At 43.4% G+C, this 18,816-nt stretch overlaps 1 protein-coding gene across 3 annotated transcripts in view; it reads left to right on the top strand.

Annotated features, from left to right (window-relative positions):
• Positions 1-18,816, top strand: part of rock1 (Rho-associated, coiled-coil containing protein kinase 1) — a 324,482-nt gene that overhangs the window by 223,059 nt on the left and 82,607 nt on the right. For all 3 annotated transcript variants that reach the window (XM_070892926.1, XM_070892932.1, XM_070892939.1), the window contains 3 exons: positions 10,004-10,110; positions 15,547-15,697; positions 16,442-16,602. In XM_070892926.1, the coding sequence (XP_070749027.1) occupies positions 10,004-10,110; positions 15,547-15,697; positions 16,442-16,602 (419 nt within the window). The remainder of the gene's footprint in view (positions 1-10,003; positions 10,111-15,546; positions 15,698-16,441; positions 16,603-18,816) is intronic.

Genomic DNA, 18,816 nt, shown 5'->3' with positions numbered 1-18,816 from the left:
CAGCTCACTATTAAAAAATAAAGTTTCCTCTTGTCGCTGCTGGTTCTTTTACCCATCACCTTAAATTTGTCTCCTCTGGTTACTGACCCTTCTGCCACTGGAAACAGTTTCTCTTTATTTACTCTTATCAAAACCGTTCATTATTTTGAACACCTCTATCAAATCTCCTCTTAACCTTCTCAACAACCCCAGCTTCTCCGGTCTCTCCACATAACTGAAGTCTCTCATCTTTGGTACCATTCCCGTAAACCTCTTCTGCACATGAGATTTGGAAGCCTTGACATCCTTTATGTCCAGAATTGAACACAATACTCCAGCTGAGACCTAACCAGTGTTTATCATGGTAGAGCATAACTTCCTTGCTTTTTTACTCTATTCCTCTTTTAATAAAGCCAAGAATCCCATATGCTTTTTAACAGTCTTCTCAACTTGTCCTGCGACATTCAAAGATTTGTATAGAGAGGAACATAGGAGTAGGCCACTCAGCCCCTCGAGCCCGTTCTACCATTCAGAGAGAATCATTGATTGTTCGTTGTCCTTTTCCATAACTATTCTACACCTGATGCATCTATACAGCAACTATGATCATAATACCAAGATGTTGTTCACCAAATGCTCTCCCACTGAAACATCTTCCACTTTCCCCACTTCATTCCCTAGAACTAGATTCAGCACTGCTTCCTTCCTCATTGGGCTGGAAACACACTGATCAAGAAAGTTCTCTTGTAAATATTTCAGAAATTCCTTTCCCACTTTGCTCTTTACACTAATAGCTCCTCTATTGTTCCTTAATGTTAGCCAAGTAAGGGTCTTTGAGCACTCAACTACATCAACTCTCTCCAGTGCTATAATAGTTTCTATGGTCCCCGACCCCCTCCTTTTTTTCCATTCCTATCTTTCTTGAATACCTTGTAGCCAGGAATATTATGGGCTGGATTTTCGGCTCATTTGCGCCCCATTTAGTGCCTTGGCGGGGCTCAAAAATGATTTTTTTGGGGGGGGGGCGTGAAACAAGGCGCACAAGATTTTGCGCCTGGGCGGAATTTTCACCCCCGGTTTTGTGGAGGCGCTAAAAGTTAGCGCCCCACCACTGTTTTGACCTTTTGGATGACTTAAATCGTCGTGCATCACTGAGCCAGCGGCCCGGGCAGAACTTTCAAGCATTTTGCCCGATTTAGTGTCTGCCCGAGAACCCACTAAGAAAACAGACCCGGGGCACACCAGCCGCTAACGGCGCCATGTTGAAAACGGAGGAGAAAGCCGCAGTTGTGAGTGATTAAAGGGATTGGGAGAAGAACGCTGTGTTACTGCATACTTTTAATTGTGAAGTTTATGTGAGTTTCTAGTTTGTTTTATAAAGGACATTTAAGGACATTTTAAAAGATGGGAGCCATGCTAGGTCGGGAGCCAGTAATCCTGGCTGCTATATTCATAAAAGAGGTGGTCACACAGATATGCCAGCTCAGCCTACCAGTGGCAACAGGACTACATTGCCCATCGAGGTGAAGGTGACTGTGGCACTTGGCTTCTATGCCTCCGGCTCCTTTCAGGCATCAGTGGGGGACATACTATCTGATATCCCAACCCATAACAGTACCTTCTGGAGCCTTGGTGCTGGAATGTACAAGGCGTGAGAAGAAAGGTCTTTACCTCCTTATGGGCCAGTGCAGGAACCAGCACTTTAACCCTTGTCCCGCTGGTACCCCTAATGCCAAATTTTCCTCTTACATGCTCCATCTTGCACACTACACGTTGCTGGATTTGCCAGGTGATTAATGCACTATATACATGCAGAATGGACTTCATAAACTTCCCAATGACCAAGGAGACCCAAAATGAGAGGGCTGTAGGTTTTGGACGATTTGTTGGCTTCCCCAAGGTTCAGGTGCCCTTGACTGTACGTACATCGCCCTGCGAGCACCTTTACAGAATGCTGAGGTTTACCGAAACCGAAAGGGATTCCGCTCCATGAACGTACAGATCCGTCTGCGACCATACTCAGCACATCATGGCAGTCAATGCCCAATATCCAGGGAGTATCCATGATGCTTTCAAGTTGCGTGAGAGCAGTGTCTCACGCATTTACCAGCATCAACCACAAGGCCAGAGCTGGATGCTCGGGGACAAAGGTTACGGCCTTGCCACCTGGCTCATGACACCCCCTCCGGAACCCTCAGACAGAAGCCGAGTATCGCTATAATGAGAGCCATGCAACATTGTCGAACAGACAATTGGAGTGTTCAAGCAATGCTTCTGATGTCTGGACCACTCTGGAGACTGCCTACAATACTCCCCTCAGCAGGTCTCTGAGTTTATTCTGGTGTGCTGCATGCTACACAACTTAGCCATCATGAGGGAACAGGAATTGCCAATGGGGATTGCAGGACCACTTCAGGAGAGAGGGGGCTAAAGAGGAGGAGCAAGACGAGGAAGAGGAGCCTGGCGAGGTACCCATGCCACTGCCACCACCACCACCACAACCACAGGGGAGGCATTGTGGAGATTTCACCACTGCAAAAGCCTTATGTCAGCAGCCCATAATTGAACGCTTTGCTTGAAGATTGAACGGCGCATTTGACCTATGCCTGGCCACTCTATCCCGCCATTTTGGCTATTCCTACTTTACTGCAACTGAGGCACTACATCGAAATGGTTACGGTGAACAAAAGAATTTATTAAATATTGTAACATTTGAAACTTTGTAATGTAACCTTTATTGTGAAACTTTAATAAAATAACACAAAATAATTAGCTGCATCCAGCAGTGTGATCATTCAACAACATTATCAACAACATAATCCAGAACATAACAGTGTGACATTAAACTTAGAATGCATCCAGCATCAACAACACAATGCAGCAACCCCTGCTCCACTATTTTTTACGACAGGCTTTTGCCCCCTCCCCCCCCCCTTCCCCTTATCATTCTCCTTTGCTTGCTGCTCCTAATCAAAGTAGCATCAAGATGACTTGCAGCAACATTGCTAGAGCGCTGCTGTGTTGGGGAGCGAGACAATGGAGATGCACTAGAGATGCACTGGACCAGCTCATGGTGTGGAAGGCCCAGTTTCTGACTGGCTAGCTCTTCACCTGCCCAAGCTGAAGCAGAGCTTGTGCCTGTGATGCACCATATTCCGCAAGGGTTCGTGCCACACTCTCCGGGACTCCACTCTCAGCTGGAGGCCACCAGTCTCGTGTGGGCATTGATGGCCTCGCAGGTATCATGGCTTGCACTGACAGTCTACGACCCTACCTCCGTAATGGTCGCTTTGAGACTGTCGATGCTCGCGGGAATCCTACCCAAGACATCAAGGATCTGACGGCTGACCTGGATGCTCTCCCTGGACATTCCCACCCTGTCCATTTCCACATCTGCCTGCCTGTTAGCAGACTGACTTTGCCAAATCACCCTCTGGAGAGATGGCATACAGGATTCAACCCCAGCACTGCATTGCTGCATGCCACTAGTCTCAGGAGCAGCAGAGTCGTCAAACCCCGAGAACGTCACGTCGTCCTCAGAGGAGCTGAGTGACGATGATAGAATGGGTGGATTGCATCTGCACTGGTTGCTGCGCTGGAGTCAGCTCATTTGTATCCTTTTACTCCTTCTCCATATGATGGCCTGACGTGGAGGGATGCGACGCATGTGTCTGGTCACCTGGAAGTAGAAAGCAACAGAGGAGTGGTTAGCAGCAGGGGAGGGGGCAGGGTGACATGAGGAAGGTCACATAGCACAGGCTCATTTGAAGGACTGCCACTACTCCATTATATCTAGTCCAGAGACACTGCATTACATTGCCCCAACCCTAGTCCAGACACACTACATGACATTGGGAGTGTGTAGGACTTAACCTCAGTTTCCGAGCAGGGGTCAGCGCCCCCAGTGGCAGTTGCCCGACCTGAGACACCGATGAGGCCTGCCACTCTCTCCTCGATGCTGGTGAGTGACAGGGTCTGAGGCGGACCGCTGTCTATCTGTACCTGCTCACAGCGATTGTGTGACTTCTTTGCTTGCTAAGATGAAAATGGGAATGGTTATGAGGGTCCATCTACTCTTGTGGCACAGATAGCCACTAAAGCACTTGCATCATACTGTCTGAATGTAATACAGTCCTCTGTTTAATGGCCTTGGAAGTTGCACGCGGTTCATCAGGGGGACATCAGAGTGCAGAGCCATCTTATGAGAATCTCAGAAAGCAATCTTAATAATGTGTAAAGATCATTCATGGCAAATAGGGTGCCAAACTAAGCCTACCTATATGTCATGCATTTTAGGAGGTAGCCCACAGAGTGCTGAGAGGCCCCAACAGCATGAGAACAAATTGAAGTAATGAAGGAGTGCATGAATTAAAATTGTACTCTAACGACCCTTGAAAGATCTTTAAACTTCTTTCAGCACTGTAAGCCAGTCCTGATCACAGTGTCTGAGGCAGAGACCTCCTCAGTGATTTCCCTCCAGATCCTTTTAAAAATGGATGGCAGTGGTCTAGATCCACCCCTACAATGCAACGCCTGCCATCTTCTCTCCACAGCCCCCTTTTAGAGCTTCAGTAGCATCCTGGCTAAATCGCCTGGCATGCTGTATGGAATCATCCTCCTCCATTATCAAAATCCCAATGTAAAATGGCTGATTCAGCCCTGGGTGTACTGCGCATTCACGCGGCCGCACCCTGCAGTAGCATTTGCGATTGGACACAGACCAGAAGTGCGGGAAGAAAAAAAAATAATTGCGCATGCGCAGAACGGCCGATACAAAGAAAGACTTGGAAAAATTGGGTCTTTTTTTGTTAGAACTACGCCGATTGAGTGGCGATATAATAGAAGTGTTTAAAATTATGAAAAGATGGGGCAATGTGGATAGAAGCAGACTGTCCAGTAGTTGAAGGGTCAACAACGAGGGGCCCTAGAGAATTAAATGTAAGATATTTAGAACAGATACTTTATTTGGTTAGCATTAAGATACAATAGAGGAGCTAGTATGTTACCGAATGTATACGTTGGGCATCAGCGGCAGGTCGGGGCCATAAAAGGAGCGGCGAGCGGCGGCTCGGGAGCGGAGTGGAGGCCCCGACCTGCGTGAGAACACCAGCGGCAGGTCGGGGCCATAAAAAGAGCGGAGAGTGGTGGCCCAGGACCAGCATGGAGGCATACTACTTCAGGGAGCAGCGCGAGCTGGTGCAGGAGGGCGACGGCAGCGAAGAATGATATCATCAAGGCCCAGGTCGGTGATTGGAGCGTGGGCAGTTACAGCAGGAGCAGCGAGGTCAGGGCGAAGGAGCAGCGAGGGACGTGATCGGGGCCCAGGGGAGGCGTGAGTTCTGGGCTCGCACCAGGCCCGTGCAGCAGAGCTGGTCTCCAGTCGTCTTGGGTAATCCTTGCCACTAGACCAAGACCTAGCTCTGTCAAGCACGTGTGGTGGCTGGTGATGAACGGCCACCACACGTTAAAAAATCCACGCACCGGCATCTTCCACCCTTGAAGATGTAGTTCGGGTCCTTCATTGAGACACCTGTGAACTCATCCCTTTTCGAGGGACCGCCTATGATGATGATGATGACTTTAGGCCACCAAATATGGGAAGGAGATAGAGGAGCAAATTTGCAGGGAAATTACAGATAGATGCAAGAACTACAGAGTAGAGTAGATGCAAGAACTACAGAGTAGAGTAGATGCAAGAACTACAGAGTAGAGATAATGGGGGACTTCAATTATCCCAATATAGACTTGGATAGTAAGGAGTGGAAAGGGCAGAGAGAGTGAGGAATTCCCCTTCTTGATCCTTCTTGATCAGTATGTTTCCAGCCCAACGAGGTAAGCAGTGGTGGCTCTAGTTCTGGGGAATGAAGTGGGGTAAGTGCAGCATGTTTCAGTGGGAGAGCATTTGGGGAAACCGTGATCATAATACTGTAAGAGATATTTCTTTGCCCAAAGAGTTATGAGACTGGATTCATTTGCAGTGTTAGTGGTTGTTGCAGAAACTATGTCACTGTTCAAGATTGGATAGGTTGATGAAGGAAAAGGGGTTGAAGGGATTTGGGAACATAACATAAATAGGAGCAGGAGTAAGGTATTTGGCCCCTCGAGCCTGCTCCGCCATTCAATAAGATCATGGCTGATCTGATCATGGACTGATCAGCTCCACTTCCCTGCCCGCTCCCCATAATCCTTTATTCCCTTATTGCTCAAAAATCTCTCTACCTCCGCCTTAAATAAATTCAATGACCCAGCCTCCACAGCTCTCTGGGGCAGAGAATTCCATAGATTTATAATCCTCTGAGAAAATAAATTTCTCCTTATCTCTGTTTTAAATGGGCAGTCCCTTATTCTAAGACTGTGGGCCCAAGTTTCCCCAGGAGTTGCTCTGTTTTTTTTGGAGCAACTAGATTTTTTTGGAGTAACTTAAAAATCGCAATTCTCCCCATTTAAGTTGCTCCACTGTAAGTAAGTTAGTTAGGTTTTTTTAGTTTTTTTTTCAAAAGGGGGCGTTACCAGCCACTTATGCCTGTTTTGGCCATTTAAGCAAATTTAGCCAGCTAAAACTTACTCCAAACTAATTTAGACCGGCGTAAGTGTACGTTCTGAAAAACTCTGCGGTGAATTAAGAAATCAGCGCAGGCAGCCAGAGATAAGGGGGGGGAGGGGGGAGAGGACCTTGCAAAACACTACAAACACCTTCACAACAAAATTAAAGAAGCATAAATACATTTAAAACACCAAGCACTAAACAAAGTAGTACATATGCACCAAGCACTAAACAAAGCACAAAAAATAATCAGCAGTTAATTAACAAATAAAAAAAACAGTAGGAACCCTGCACCTAAAGCACCAAGACCAAAGTAATAAGCAATCAATTAATCAATTAATCAATAAATAACAAATAAAAAATAGAAGTCCTATCTTGGAGAACGCAGCGGCCCGCCGATGAGAGAGGGGCTAGGGACAGCGTGCTTCAGGCCCCTTCCACACAGCCTGCAGAGCGTCGCACAGATTCGGACTGCCAGGAGCTACTGGATATGCGCGCACACTCTAGCGCGCATGTGCAGAGGTCCCAGCACTGTTTTCAGCGCCGGGACCTCACTCCGCCCCTAATCCACTGGCCACTCTACGCCATCACCAAGGAGAGGCTGCAGAGCGGCCAGAATCGGGAGGAAGATTTTCGGCGCGCTTGGAGGCGGACAAAAGCGTCGCACCTCGGGTGAGTGCGCCAGAAAAAGGGGTTGGGGAAATTTGGGCCCTATATTCCCTAGTTTTAGTTTCCCCTATGAATGGAAATATCCTCTCTGCATCCACCTTGTCGAGCCCCCTCATTATCTTATAAGTTTCAATAAGATCACACCTTATTCTTCTGAACTCCAATGTGTATAGGCCCAAACTATCCTCATACGTCAACCCCCTCATCTCCGGAATCAACCTAGTGAACCTTCTCTGAACAGCCTCCAATGCAAGTATATCCTTCTTTAATACGGAGACCAAAACTGTACGCAGTACTCTAAGTGTGGCCTCACTAATACTCTGTCCAGTTGTAGCAGGACTTCTCTGCTTTTACACTCTATCCCCCTTGCAATAAAGGCCAACATTCCATTTGCCTTCCTGATTACTTGCTGTACCTGCATACTAACTTTTTGTGCTTCATGCACAAGGACCCCCAGGTCTCTCTCTACTGCAGCACTTTGCAATTTCCCTCCATTTAAATTATAATTTGCTTTTCTATTATTTCTGTCAAAGTAGATAACCTCACATTTTCCCACATTATACGCCATCTGACAAATGTTTGCCCAGTAACTTAGCCTATCTATATCCCTTTGCAGATTTTTTGTGTCCTCCTCACAATTTGCTTTCCCACCCATCTTTGTATCATCAGCAAACTTGGCTACATTACACTTGGTCCCTTCATCCAAGTCATTAATATAGATTGTAAATAGTTGAGGACCCAGCACCAATCCCTGTTGCACTCCACTAGTCACTGTTTGCCAACCGGAAAAAGATCCATTTATCCCGACTCTCTGTTTTCTGTTAGTTAGTCAATCCTCTGTCCATGCTAATATATTCCCCCAACCCCGTGAGCTTTTATCTTGTTCAGTAACCTCTTATGTGGCACCTTATCGAATGCGTTCTGGAAATCCAAATACATCACATCCACCGGTTCCCCCTTATCCACCCTGCTCAAGAACTCCTGCAAATTTGTCAAACATGATTTCCTTTTCATGAAACCATGCTGAAGAGGATGGGACAATGTGATCAGAGCTATTTGCTCGCGTGGAAAATAAATCTGACACGGCTGGTTGGACCTAATAGCCTGTTTCTGTGTAACTTTTATGTGTTTCTATAACAGTTCTGGTGTCGAAATAGCAATAACTTACATTTCTATAACACACATTCTTTACAGAGAAGTCTCAGAGCAGTTTATAGGAAGGTAGATAGTGGTTAGACACCAGGTTGGGGTGGAAGAGGCAGTGGGGGGAGAAAGGAAGGTAGTCAGGGGCACAAAAACAGTTGAGGACGACCTTGAGATTTTTGAAGGCAGGGAGGGAGATTGCAAGGTAAAGGTGCTGAGGAAAGGAGTTGCCAAGGCAAAATGACTGAACGAGAACATCACCAAACTTAATTATCTTTGTGTTTTTAAATTGAAAATAATTCTGCAATGTTATAGATTCATGATTTAAATAGGGAATAAGTAATTAATACCATGTAACTATACCTCTTTACAACACAGAAGAAGGCAGTCTAAAGCAATCCAAATGTAATTCACTGCACCACACACTCCCCATAGCCTTGTATTTTCCTCTGCTTCAATTTTTTAAATCAATTTTCCCTTGCAGGACACAATGGTCTGTAACCACTTATTGAGGCAAAGCACTCCATGCTCCATCAATCTTCTATGGACAGAAGTTTCCCCTAACCTTTCCTCACTCTTAGTAATAATTTTACAGGCACAAAACGGGGGCCTAAGCTTACAATATGGTGGGCTGGGTGCAAGTGTTCATTACGCACTGAAAGTACACCTGCCGCCATATTGGTGAAGGCAGAAAACAGACGTTCATAGCCCGGACCAGAAACAGGCGTTAGTTTATTTGCTAATTTGGGTGCATAAACTTGTTTGTTTTTCCCTGATGGCTCCCTCTCCCAATTGCTGTCTTTCCCCCCACCCCTCCCCCAATTATTTATCATTGCCCCCCCCCCTCCCCTTCTCTTTCCAGTTGCTTTCCGCCCCCTCTCCTGGTAGATGCATTCCTTCCCAACACTTCTCACCCTCTTTTGGAATCTACCTGAGGGCCATTGCCGACGATGCAACAGCCTGAAATCGTCTTTGCTATTGAGATGCCTGGGGATGCCCAACAGATTACTGTAGCTCGCTGGTTTTGTGTAAATGAGGCCCGAGGCCCAATGAAGCTTACAGGTTCCAGCACAGGGATTATACCCTGTACCCAGTTCGCCCTGGCAGAGCAGTGTGAACCAATTTTTAGGCCTGTAACACCTATATTTTTCTCTCTTCTATTTGTGTCAAATAACCCAGAGACTTACGATATTTTTTCTTCTAATTTTCACTCTTTCTTGTCTCCGGTCTTGAAAACTCTTGCTGGGACGCAGTTCTGCAGATGTTCGCAGTCCTGCAGTACCTCACCCAAATAGCCATTCTTTTATCAGCTGAGATAATGAACAGAAACAGGATATCACAGCAGAATCTGATTCTGTCCTCATTGAGTACTTTGGAGCAAGGTTTGCTGAATAGCTTTCATGAGCAGGAGTACTGACTGATTCTTTCTTCATAGCCCAAGGAGTGCTGAGGTCAGTGGTAGCACTCCAGCTGCTGTCCCAATTGAGACTTGCTAAATCAGCACAGATCATGGATCAGACCTGGGACCTATGGTCTGTATAGTTTAATATTGTACTGGGTGTTGCCATTACGACTGGGGAGTACTTGTTGGATTAGGCTTTTGCAGCAACTCTTCTACAAAATCCCTAAGCACAAATGAACAACCAGATAATATAATTTCTTTTCCAGCTCGGACCACTTCTTTACAAGAAGAACTGAAAATGATAAAACTTAACCTTTCAAAAGCAGAGATGGAAAAGAAACAGGCACAAGACAAGCTTAACAATCTGGAGAAGGTAACTAATTCAGAAGTGGGACAATATCTGATGAAAGGTCATTGACCTGAAACGTTAATTGTTTCTCTTCCCACAGATGCTCCCTGACCAGCTGAGTATTTCCAGCATTTTCTGTTTTTATTTCTGATTTCCAGCATCTGCGGTATTTTGTTTTTGGGATAATATCTGTGAAGGTTACGTGGAAATAATATCATTTGTTTTCTTTCATGTTTCAGCAGTTCCATTTTCTTCTACCCTTTTCTAAAGTGCAACGGTGTCTGGCAATTAAATTCGCAGCATAATATATGGACATATACAACTGGCATCTGTATAGAAGCTAAGAGGTTAAATGTTTAGGAGGACAAATATAAATTGTAAAATGAACTTTTCCACATGAGCTTGATTAAAGAAAATGGCATTAGTCAAATTTATATTTATCCATTTTTCCCTTTTGTATCTTGCATCATTCATTGTTATGAGGGAGGGAGTACTTAAGGAAGTGGCCCTAGAAATAGTGGATGCATTAGTGATCATTTTCCAACAGTCTATCGACTCTGGATCAGTTCCTATGGACTGGAGGGTAGCTAATGTAGCACCACTTTTTAAAAAAGGAGAGAGAGAGAAAACGGATAATTATAGACCGGTTAGCCTGACAACAGTAGTGGGGAAAATGTTGGAATCAATCATTAAGGATGAAATAGCAGCACATTTGGAAAGCAGTGACAGGATTGGTCCAAGTCAGCATGGATTTATGAAAGGGAAATCATGCTTGACGAATCTTCTGGAATTTTTTGAGGATGTAACTAACAGAGTGGACAAGGGAGAATCAGTGGATGTGGTGTATTTGGACTTTCAAAAGGCTTTTGACAAGGTCCGCACAAGAGATTGGTGTGCAAAATCAAAGCACATAGTATTGGGGGTAATGTACTGACGTGGGTAGAGAACTGGTTGGCAGACAGGAAGCAGAGAGTCAGGATAAACGGGTCCTTTTCAGAATGGCAGGCAATGACTAGTGGAGTGCCGCAGGGCTCAGTGCTGGGACCCCAGCTCTTTACAATATACATTAAAAATCTAGATGAAGGAATTGAGTGTAATATCTCCAAGTTTGCAGATGACACTCAACTGGGTGGCGGTGTGAGCTGTGAGGAGGACGCTAAGAGGCTGCAGGGTGACTTGGACAGGTTAGGTGAGTGGACAAATGCATGGCAGATGCAATATAATATGAATAAATGTGAGGTTATCCATTTTGGGGGCAAAAACACGAAGGCAGAATATTATCTGAATGGTGGCAGATTAGGAAAAGGGGAAGTGCAACGAGACCTGGGTATCGTGGTTCATCAGTCATTGAAAGTTGGCATGCAGCTACAGCAGGCGATGAAGAAGGCAAATGGTATGTTGGCCTTCATAGCTAGGGGATTTGAGTATAGGAGCAGGGAGGTCTTACTGCAGCTGTACATGGCCTTAGTGAGGCCTCAGCTGGAATATTGTGTTCAGTTTTGGTCTCCTAATCTGAGGAAGGACATTCTTGCTATTGAGGGAGTGCAGCGAAGATTCACCAGACTGATTCCAGGGATGGCTGGACTGTCATATGAGGAGAGACTGGATCAGCTGGGCCTTTATTCACTGGAGTTTAGAAAGATGAGAGGGGATCTCATAGAAATGTATAAGATTCTGACGGGACTGGACAGGTTAGATGCGGGACGAATGTTCACGATGTTGGGGAAGTCCTGAACCAGGGGACATAGTCTTAAGATAAGGGGTAGGCCATTTAGGACTGAGATGAGGAGAAACTTCTTCACTCAGAGAATTGTTAACCTGTGGAATTCCTTGCCGCAGAGAGTTGTTGATTCCAATTCATTGGATATATTCAAGAGGGAGTTAGATATGGCCCTTGCGGCTAAGGGGATCAAGGGGTATGGAGAGAAAGCAGGAAAGGGGTACTGAGGGAGTGATCAGCCATGATCTTATTGAATGGCGGTGCAGGCTCGAAGGGCCAAAAGGCCTACTCCTGCACCTATTTTCTATGTTTCTATGTAGCCCTCTGTAACTGCCACAAGGAGGTTCATAATAGAACCCATAAATGATTGCATCTACATGCAAGGCACCTAACGACATAGGAAGAGGGTAGGCCATTTAGCCCTCAAGTCTGTCAATTAGATCATGGTTGATCTGCGACCTAACTCCATATACCTGCCTTTGGCCCATATCCCTTAATACCTATCGATCTCAGATTTAAAATTAACAGTTCATCTAGAATCAATTGCTATTTGTGGAAGAAAGTTCCAAACTTTCACCACCCTTTGTGTGTAGAAGCATTTCCTAATTTTACTCCTGAAAGGTCTGGCTCTAATTTTAGAATATGCCCCCTAGTCCTAGACTCTCCAACCAGCGGAAATAAGTTTTACCGTATCTGTTTTTACTCTGCACTTCCCACTGCAGTACAATTGAGATTGGTCATTCCTTGTGGACTATTGAGGAAACCTTTGCTTGTCATCTTAAATTCCATCAAATCAAATTGGTCAGGGTAGCCTTGAGGAGGAGTTCATAGAGTGCATAAGGTGGGGGGGGGTTCCTTGAGCAGTACTTAACGGAACCAACCAGGGGGCAGGCTATCTTCGATCTGGTTCTGTGTAATGAGACAGGATTAATAAACAATCTCCTAGTAAAGGATCCCCTCGGAATGAGTGATCATAGCATGATTGAATTTCAAATCCAGATGGAGGGTGAGAAAGTTAGATCTCTAACCAGCGTACTAAGCTTAAATAAAGGAGACTATGAAGGTATGAGGGCAGAGTTGGGTCAAGTGGACTAGAAAAATAGATTAAAGTGTAGGACGGTTGATGATGCTAATATATTACTCCGAACCCCATGAACTTTTATCTTGTGCAGTAACCTTTTATGTGGCACCTTGTCAAATGCCTTCTGGAAATCCAAATACACCACATCCACTGGTTCCCCTTTATCCACCATCCTCGAAGAACTCCAGCAAATTTTTCAAACATGACTTCCCCTTCATAAATCCATGCTGACTCTGCCTGACAGAATTTTGCTTTTCCAAATGTCCTGCTACTGCTTCTTCAATAATGGACTCCAACATTTTCCCAATCACAGATGTTAGGCTAACTGATCTACAGTTTCCTGCTTTTTGTCTGCCTCCTTTTTCAATTAGGGGCATTACATTTGCAGTTTTCCAATCCCAGAATCCAGGGAATTTTGGTAAATTACAACCAATGCATCCACTGTCCCTGCTGCTACTTCTCTTAAAACCCTAGGATGCAAGCCACCAGGTTCAGGGGATTTATCTGCCTTTAGTCCCATTGTGGTGTACATTTAAGGAGATATTTCACAACTCAAGAAAAATATAGTCCAGAGAGGAGGAAAGGGTGGAAGAGAAAAGATAGCCATCTGTGGCTAACTAAGGAAATTAAGGATGGTATCCAATTAAAAACAAGGGCATACAAAGTGACCAAAACTAGTGGGAGGACAGAAGACTGGGAAGCTTTTAAAAGCCAGCAAAGAACGACTAAAAAAATGATTAAGAAAGGGACTATGAAAGTAAACTAGCACAAAATATAAAAACAGATAGCAAGAGTTTCTATAGGTATATAAGGAAAAGAGTGGCTAAAGTAAATGTTGGCCCCTTCGAGAACGAGACCAGGGAATTAGTAATGGGGAATATGGAGATGGCAGAAACTCTGAACAAATATTTTGTATCAGTCTTTATGGTAGAGGATGCTAACAATATTCCAGCAGTGGATAGTCAAAGGGCTATAGCGGGGAGGAACTTAATGCAATCACAATCACTAAGGAGGTGATACTCAGTAAGATAATGGGACTAAAGGCAGATAAATCCCCTGAACCTGATGGCTTGCATCCTAGGGTCTTAAGAGAAGTACCAGTAGGGATAGTGGATGCATTGGTTGTAATTTACTAAAATTCCCTGGATTCTGGGGAGGTCCCAGCATATTGGAAAACTGCAAATGTAATGCCCCTAATTAAAAAAGGAGGCAGACAAAAAGCAGGAAACTATAGACCAGTTAGCCGAACATCTGTGGTTGGGAAAATGTTGGAGTCCATTATTGAAGAAGCAGTAGCAGGACATTTGGAAAAGCAAAATTTTGTCAGGCAGAGTCAGCATGGATTTATGAAGGGGAAGTCATGTTTGAAAAATTTGCTGGAGTTCTTCGAGGATGGTGGATAAAGGGGAACCAGTGAATGTGGTGTATTTGGATTTACAGAAGGCATTTGACAAGGTGCCACATAAAAGTTCACGGGGTTGGGGATAATATATTAGCATGGATAGAGGATTGGCTAACTAACAGAAAACAGAGAGTTGGGATAAATGGTTCATTATCTGGTTGACAACCAGTAACGAGTGGGGTGCCGCAGGAATCAGTGCTGGGACCCCAACTATTTACAATCTATATTAACGACTTGGAAGAAGGAACTAAGTGTAACATAGCCAAGTTTGCTGATGATACAAAGATAGGAGGAAAAGCAATGTGTGAGGAGGACACAAAAAATCTGCAAAAGGACATAGACAGGTTAAGTGAGTGGGCAAAAATTTAGCAGATGGAGTATAATGTTGGAAAGTGTCAGGTCATGCACTTTGGCAGAAAAAAAATCAAAGAGCAAGTTATTATTTAAATGATTGCAAACTGCCGCAGGACAACGGGACCTGGGGGTACTTGTGCATGAAATGCAAAATGATTGTATGCAGGTACAGCAAGTAATCAGGAAGGCCAATGGTATCTTGGCCTTTATTGCAAAGGGGATGGAGTATAAAAGCAGGGAAGTCTTGCTACAGCTATATAAGATATTGGTGAGGCCACACCTGGAATACTGCGTGCAATTTTGGTTTCCATATTTACAAAAGGATATCCTTGCTTTGGAGGCAGTTCAGAGAAGGTTCACTAGGTTGATTCCGGGGATGTGGGGTTGATTTATGAGGAAAGGTTGAGTAGGTTGTGTCTCTATTCATTGGAATTCATTGGTGATCTTATTGAAACGTATAAGATTATGAGGGGGCTTGACAAGGTGGATGCAGAGAGGATGTTTCCACTGATGGGGGAGTCTAGAACTAGAGGGCATGATCATAGAATAAGGGGCCGCCCATTTAAAACAGAGATGAGGAGAAATTTCTGCTCTGAGGGTTGTAAATCTTGGAATTCACTGCCTCAGAGAGTCATGGAAGCTGGGACATTGAATAAATTTAAGACAGAAATAGACAGTTTCTTAAACGATAAGGGGATTAAGGGGTTATGAGGAGCGGGCGGGGAAGTGGAGCTGAGTCCATGATCAGATCAGCCATGATCTTATTGAATGACTGAGCAGGCTCGAGGGGCTGTATGGCCTACTCCTGTTCCTATTTCTTATGTTCTAAGATGTGGTATCATTGTTTGTTCAGTCTCTTGCATTCAATGTGCATCATCATTCTGTGCTTCCATTCCACCGTAGGAAAAGAATACCCTGGAAATAGACTCGAATTACAAACAAAAAATGTTACAGCAGAGGCTGGATCAAGAGATTACGGAGCACAAAGTAACTAAAGCACGATTGGTAGATGAGTATGAGTCCATAGAAGAAGCAAGGTCTGTGGCAATGAGCGGTTAGTATTTGCTAGGATTATTTTACATGCAAGTGGATACAAGGACCTCGGCGTAAATTCTGGGGTTAATGTTATGCATATCACCACATATGCTGAGATTAACATTTCTATAAATATGTGTGTGCCACATCAGACTTTTCCTCTTAAGGAATAAATGGTTACATGGATGGTGGCTTTATCTCAGCGCTATCATAGATACAAGTATTCTGATGATAAATATGGCCATGATGAAACCCATTGTTTAAGAGAGATACTGCCAGCCTCATCCAATATGAGTTTTTATTAATGGTATTTTGGACTAATCATTCGAAGTGTCAAAATAGACCAGTAAATGTATACATCAGCAACTTCCAGAAAAATGTTTTCCAGTGAATGATTGATGAAGGAACAGGTTAATCATATTGGATTTGCATTTTTTTTAAATACACACAAGATGGGAAGTTACTGAAGATTCAGTACAAACTGGGAAGTGTATGAAGAAGATTTGACCTGGTCTGAATAGAACAACTGTTTCTAGTTTCAACTGACTTTTATGACTTCCTGTACAACATCTTGGCTATAATGATTTTACTAGCAGTTGAGATTTTCTGAAACTTCATTTGGTTGTTTTATTAATTAGATGCATGTATATTTGTATTACATCTGCCATCTCAATATCGTAAGTCTATGATTAAAATAGCCAGTTTAACATTTATATTATCCCAAAATGTCGATGTATTTTTAAACTCATTTGTTGCTGTTCAGAAATGGATAACAAGCTGAGAGAGGAGAGGATGTCCAGACAGAGAGCAGAGAATCAGGTGATGGAAGTGGAAAAGAAGCGGTCTATGTTGGATGTTGACTTAAAGCAGTTCCAACAAAAGGTGGAGCAGCTCAGTAAGCAGAATGAGAGATTGGAGGCTGAGGTGAGAGGATGTAAACCAAGGTTTATAACTATTTTTGGATATTTTTCGAGTTTTTGAGTTTACCTTAACATATGGATCTAACAGTAGATGTAGCAGGAAAAGCAACATTTAAAGTGAATATACATTGAGTACTTTTTATAACAGCAGAGACTCAGTCCTGAGTAAACTATGAAGATAATTTTCACAAGAGCTTGTAATATGTTATCAGCTTTGTTTATACAACATACATATTGTTTGAAATTTGTTTTTATGCAATTTTGTAGAGCTGGACCATCGTTTTATAACTTTTTTTACCAATTGAAAGGGAGTTGGAAGAGGTACCTGAGTTTCGAGAGAGGTATAAAGGAGAGTGCAAACTTGAAACCCTCAGTATCACAAGGGGAGGCATATTAGAAAGGTTTAGGAAACTAAAGGTGAAAAAGGTTCCATTCTGAGAATGTCCATCGATGCCTGCTGGTGGAGTTGGCTGAGGAGATTATAGATCTCTTCACCAGTATCTTTCAAAGTTTATGGTATCAGATAACATCTCAATGAATTGGAAAGTAGTCAATGTGCCATTTTTTTTTAAAGACTGTGGGATTAACCTTCAAATAACATATTTCTTGACCTTACCTTGATTCTGTGGAAAAGTGTTTTAAACTTTGACAGCAAAAGGAATCATCTAAAGTGCAGGGTCTGATTGGAGAGTCGGTTGTATCTGATCAATTCACTGGATTTCTACACAGATATGGTGGATAAGAGTGAAGCAGTAAATATTATGGGGTATAGTTTCCACTTTGAGCACAATCAGCGATCCGGGCACAAAATGTGCCCAAAATTACACTTGTTTTGAGAAGCTTTTTTTAGTTTCAAACTTATTTGCATATCGCCGAAAGCAAAATCGTCCATGAACCAGCGCATTCGAGCAGTGGTTTAGAACTTTAAAAAAAATTTGCCTTCAAAATATTCCTTGATATATTTAAGAGTGGAAACGTTGTATAGTTTGATTATTACAGCTAAAAATGGGTTTATCACAAAAAATAAACATTTTAATCAGTGTTTAGTCCACCACCTATGAGTAATCCAATTTTAAATAACTGAAAATGACTTAAAAAAAAATAGAGAGAACCATTTGCTAGTTATATTGGGTTACACTAGTCAGCTCCTTTAGTAAATTAAAAAATATATATATTCAAAAGCTTTTAAAACATGCCTATTGAGTGACATTGAGTCTAAAAGATCCAGTTTAATTTTTAGAGCCTCCTCAAAGGCCCACAAACGAGCGAAATTTGCGGAAACTCCCAATGGTGATTAATTCGATCAGGAACGTGGCCAATTTTGTGGGTGGGGCCGACTTATAACGTTATGTTTTTTAAACTAGCGCAAAAGATTGCGTAAATTCTATTTGTGCTGATCAGCATTTGCACTTAAAATTCCGCAATCTTTTGCGCTGGTTTTGCCGCTTTCAGGCGAACCAAGCAGAAACTCCAGGCCTATATATAACTGGATTTCAGAATCATATTTGACATTGTCCCATGTAACAGAATAATTCACAAGGTGCGTGTCTACCGGTGCGGATAGATGGATAAGTATTCGGCTGAATTGAAACATGGCTAAGAGGTTTACAGTAAAGCATGGTGGTGGCATTGGGATGTGTCAGAGTGGGAAACGGTTACCAGTGGAGTATCACAGGGGTTGGTATTGGGGCTGCTTTGATCTATAATTTTTAGAAATTACTTGAAGGATGGAATATTGTCCAAAGTGCTAAATTTGTAGATGGTACCAAATTGGATACAGTGGCCAATGGTGCTCATCAATATGCAAAAATCTAGAGGGCTCTGAACAGGTTAGATCAATGGGCAGAAAGATGGCAACCGGGGTTCAACACAGATAAATATAAAGTCATGAGATTAGGTATAGAAAGCGAGCTTGTGGAGTACATGTTAAAAGGAGAAGTGTTTGAGGTAACATAGCAGAAGAGATCTTAGGGGTTTGCTGGCTAGCTTGTTAAAACCTTTGGTTCAGTGTTTGTGAGTGAAGAAAGCAAATAAAATTTTGTGATGTGTAATGGAAGGTGTGCCTTACAAATCTAAAGAGGTGATGTTGAAGTTATATCTATCCTTGCGAGGCAATATCTGGAGCTCCATGTTCAGTTTTAATCTCAGTATTCCAGTAAAATAGAATATTATTGGAGGTAGTTTAGAGGAAGGTTACAGAGCTGATTCCTGAACCGGG

The sequence above is a fragment of the Pristiophorus japonicus genome, chromosome 1 (assembly GCF_044704955.1).
Source record: "Pristiophorus japonicus isolate sPriJap1 chromosome 1, sPriJap1.hap1, whole genome shotgun sequence".
Lineage (NCBI taxonomy): Eukaryota > Metazoa > Chordata > Chondrichthyes > Pristiophoridae > Pristiophorus > Pristiophorus japonicus.
Note: the sequence above shows the minus strand (reverse complement) of the source record. Positions and strands in the feature narration are given on the sequence as shown.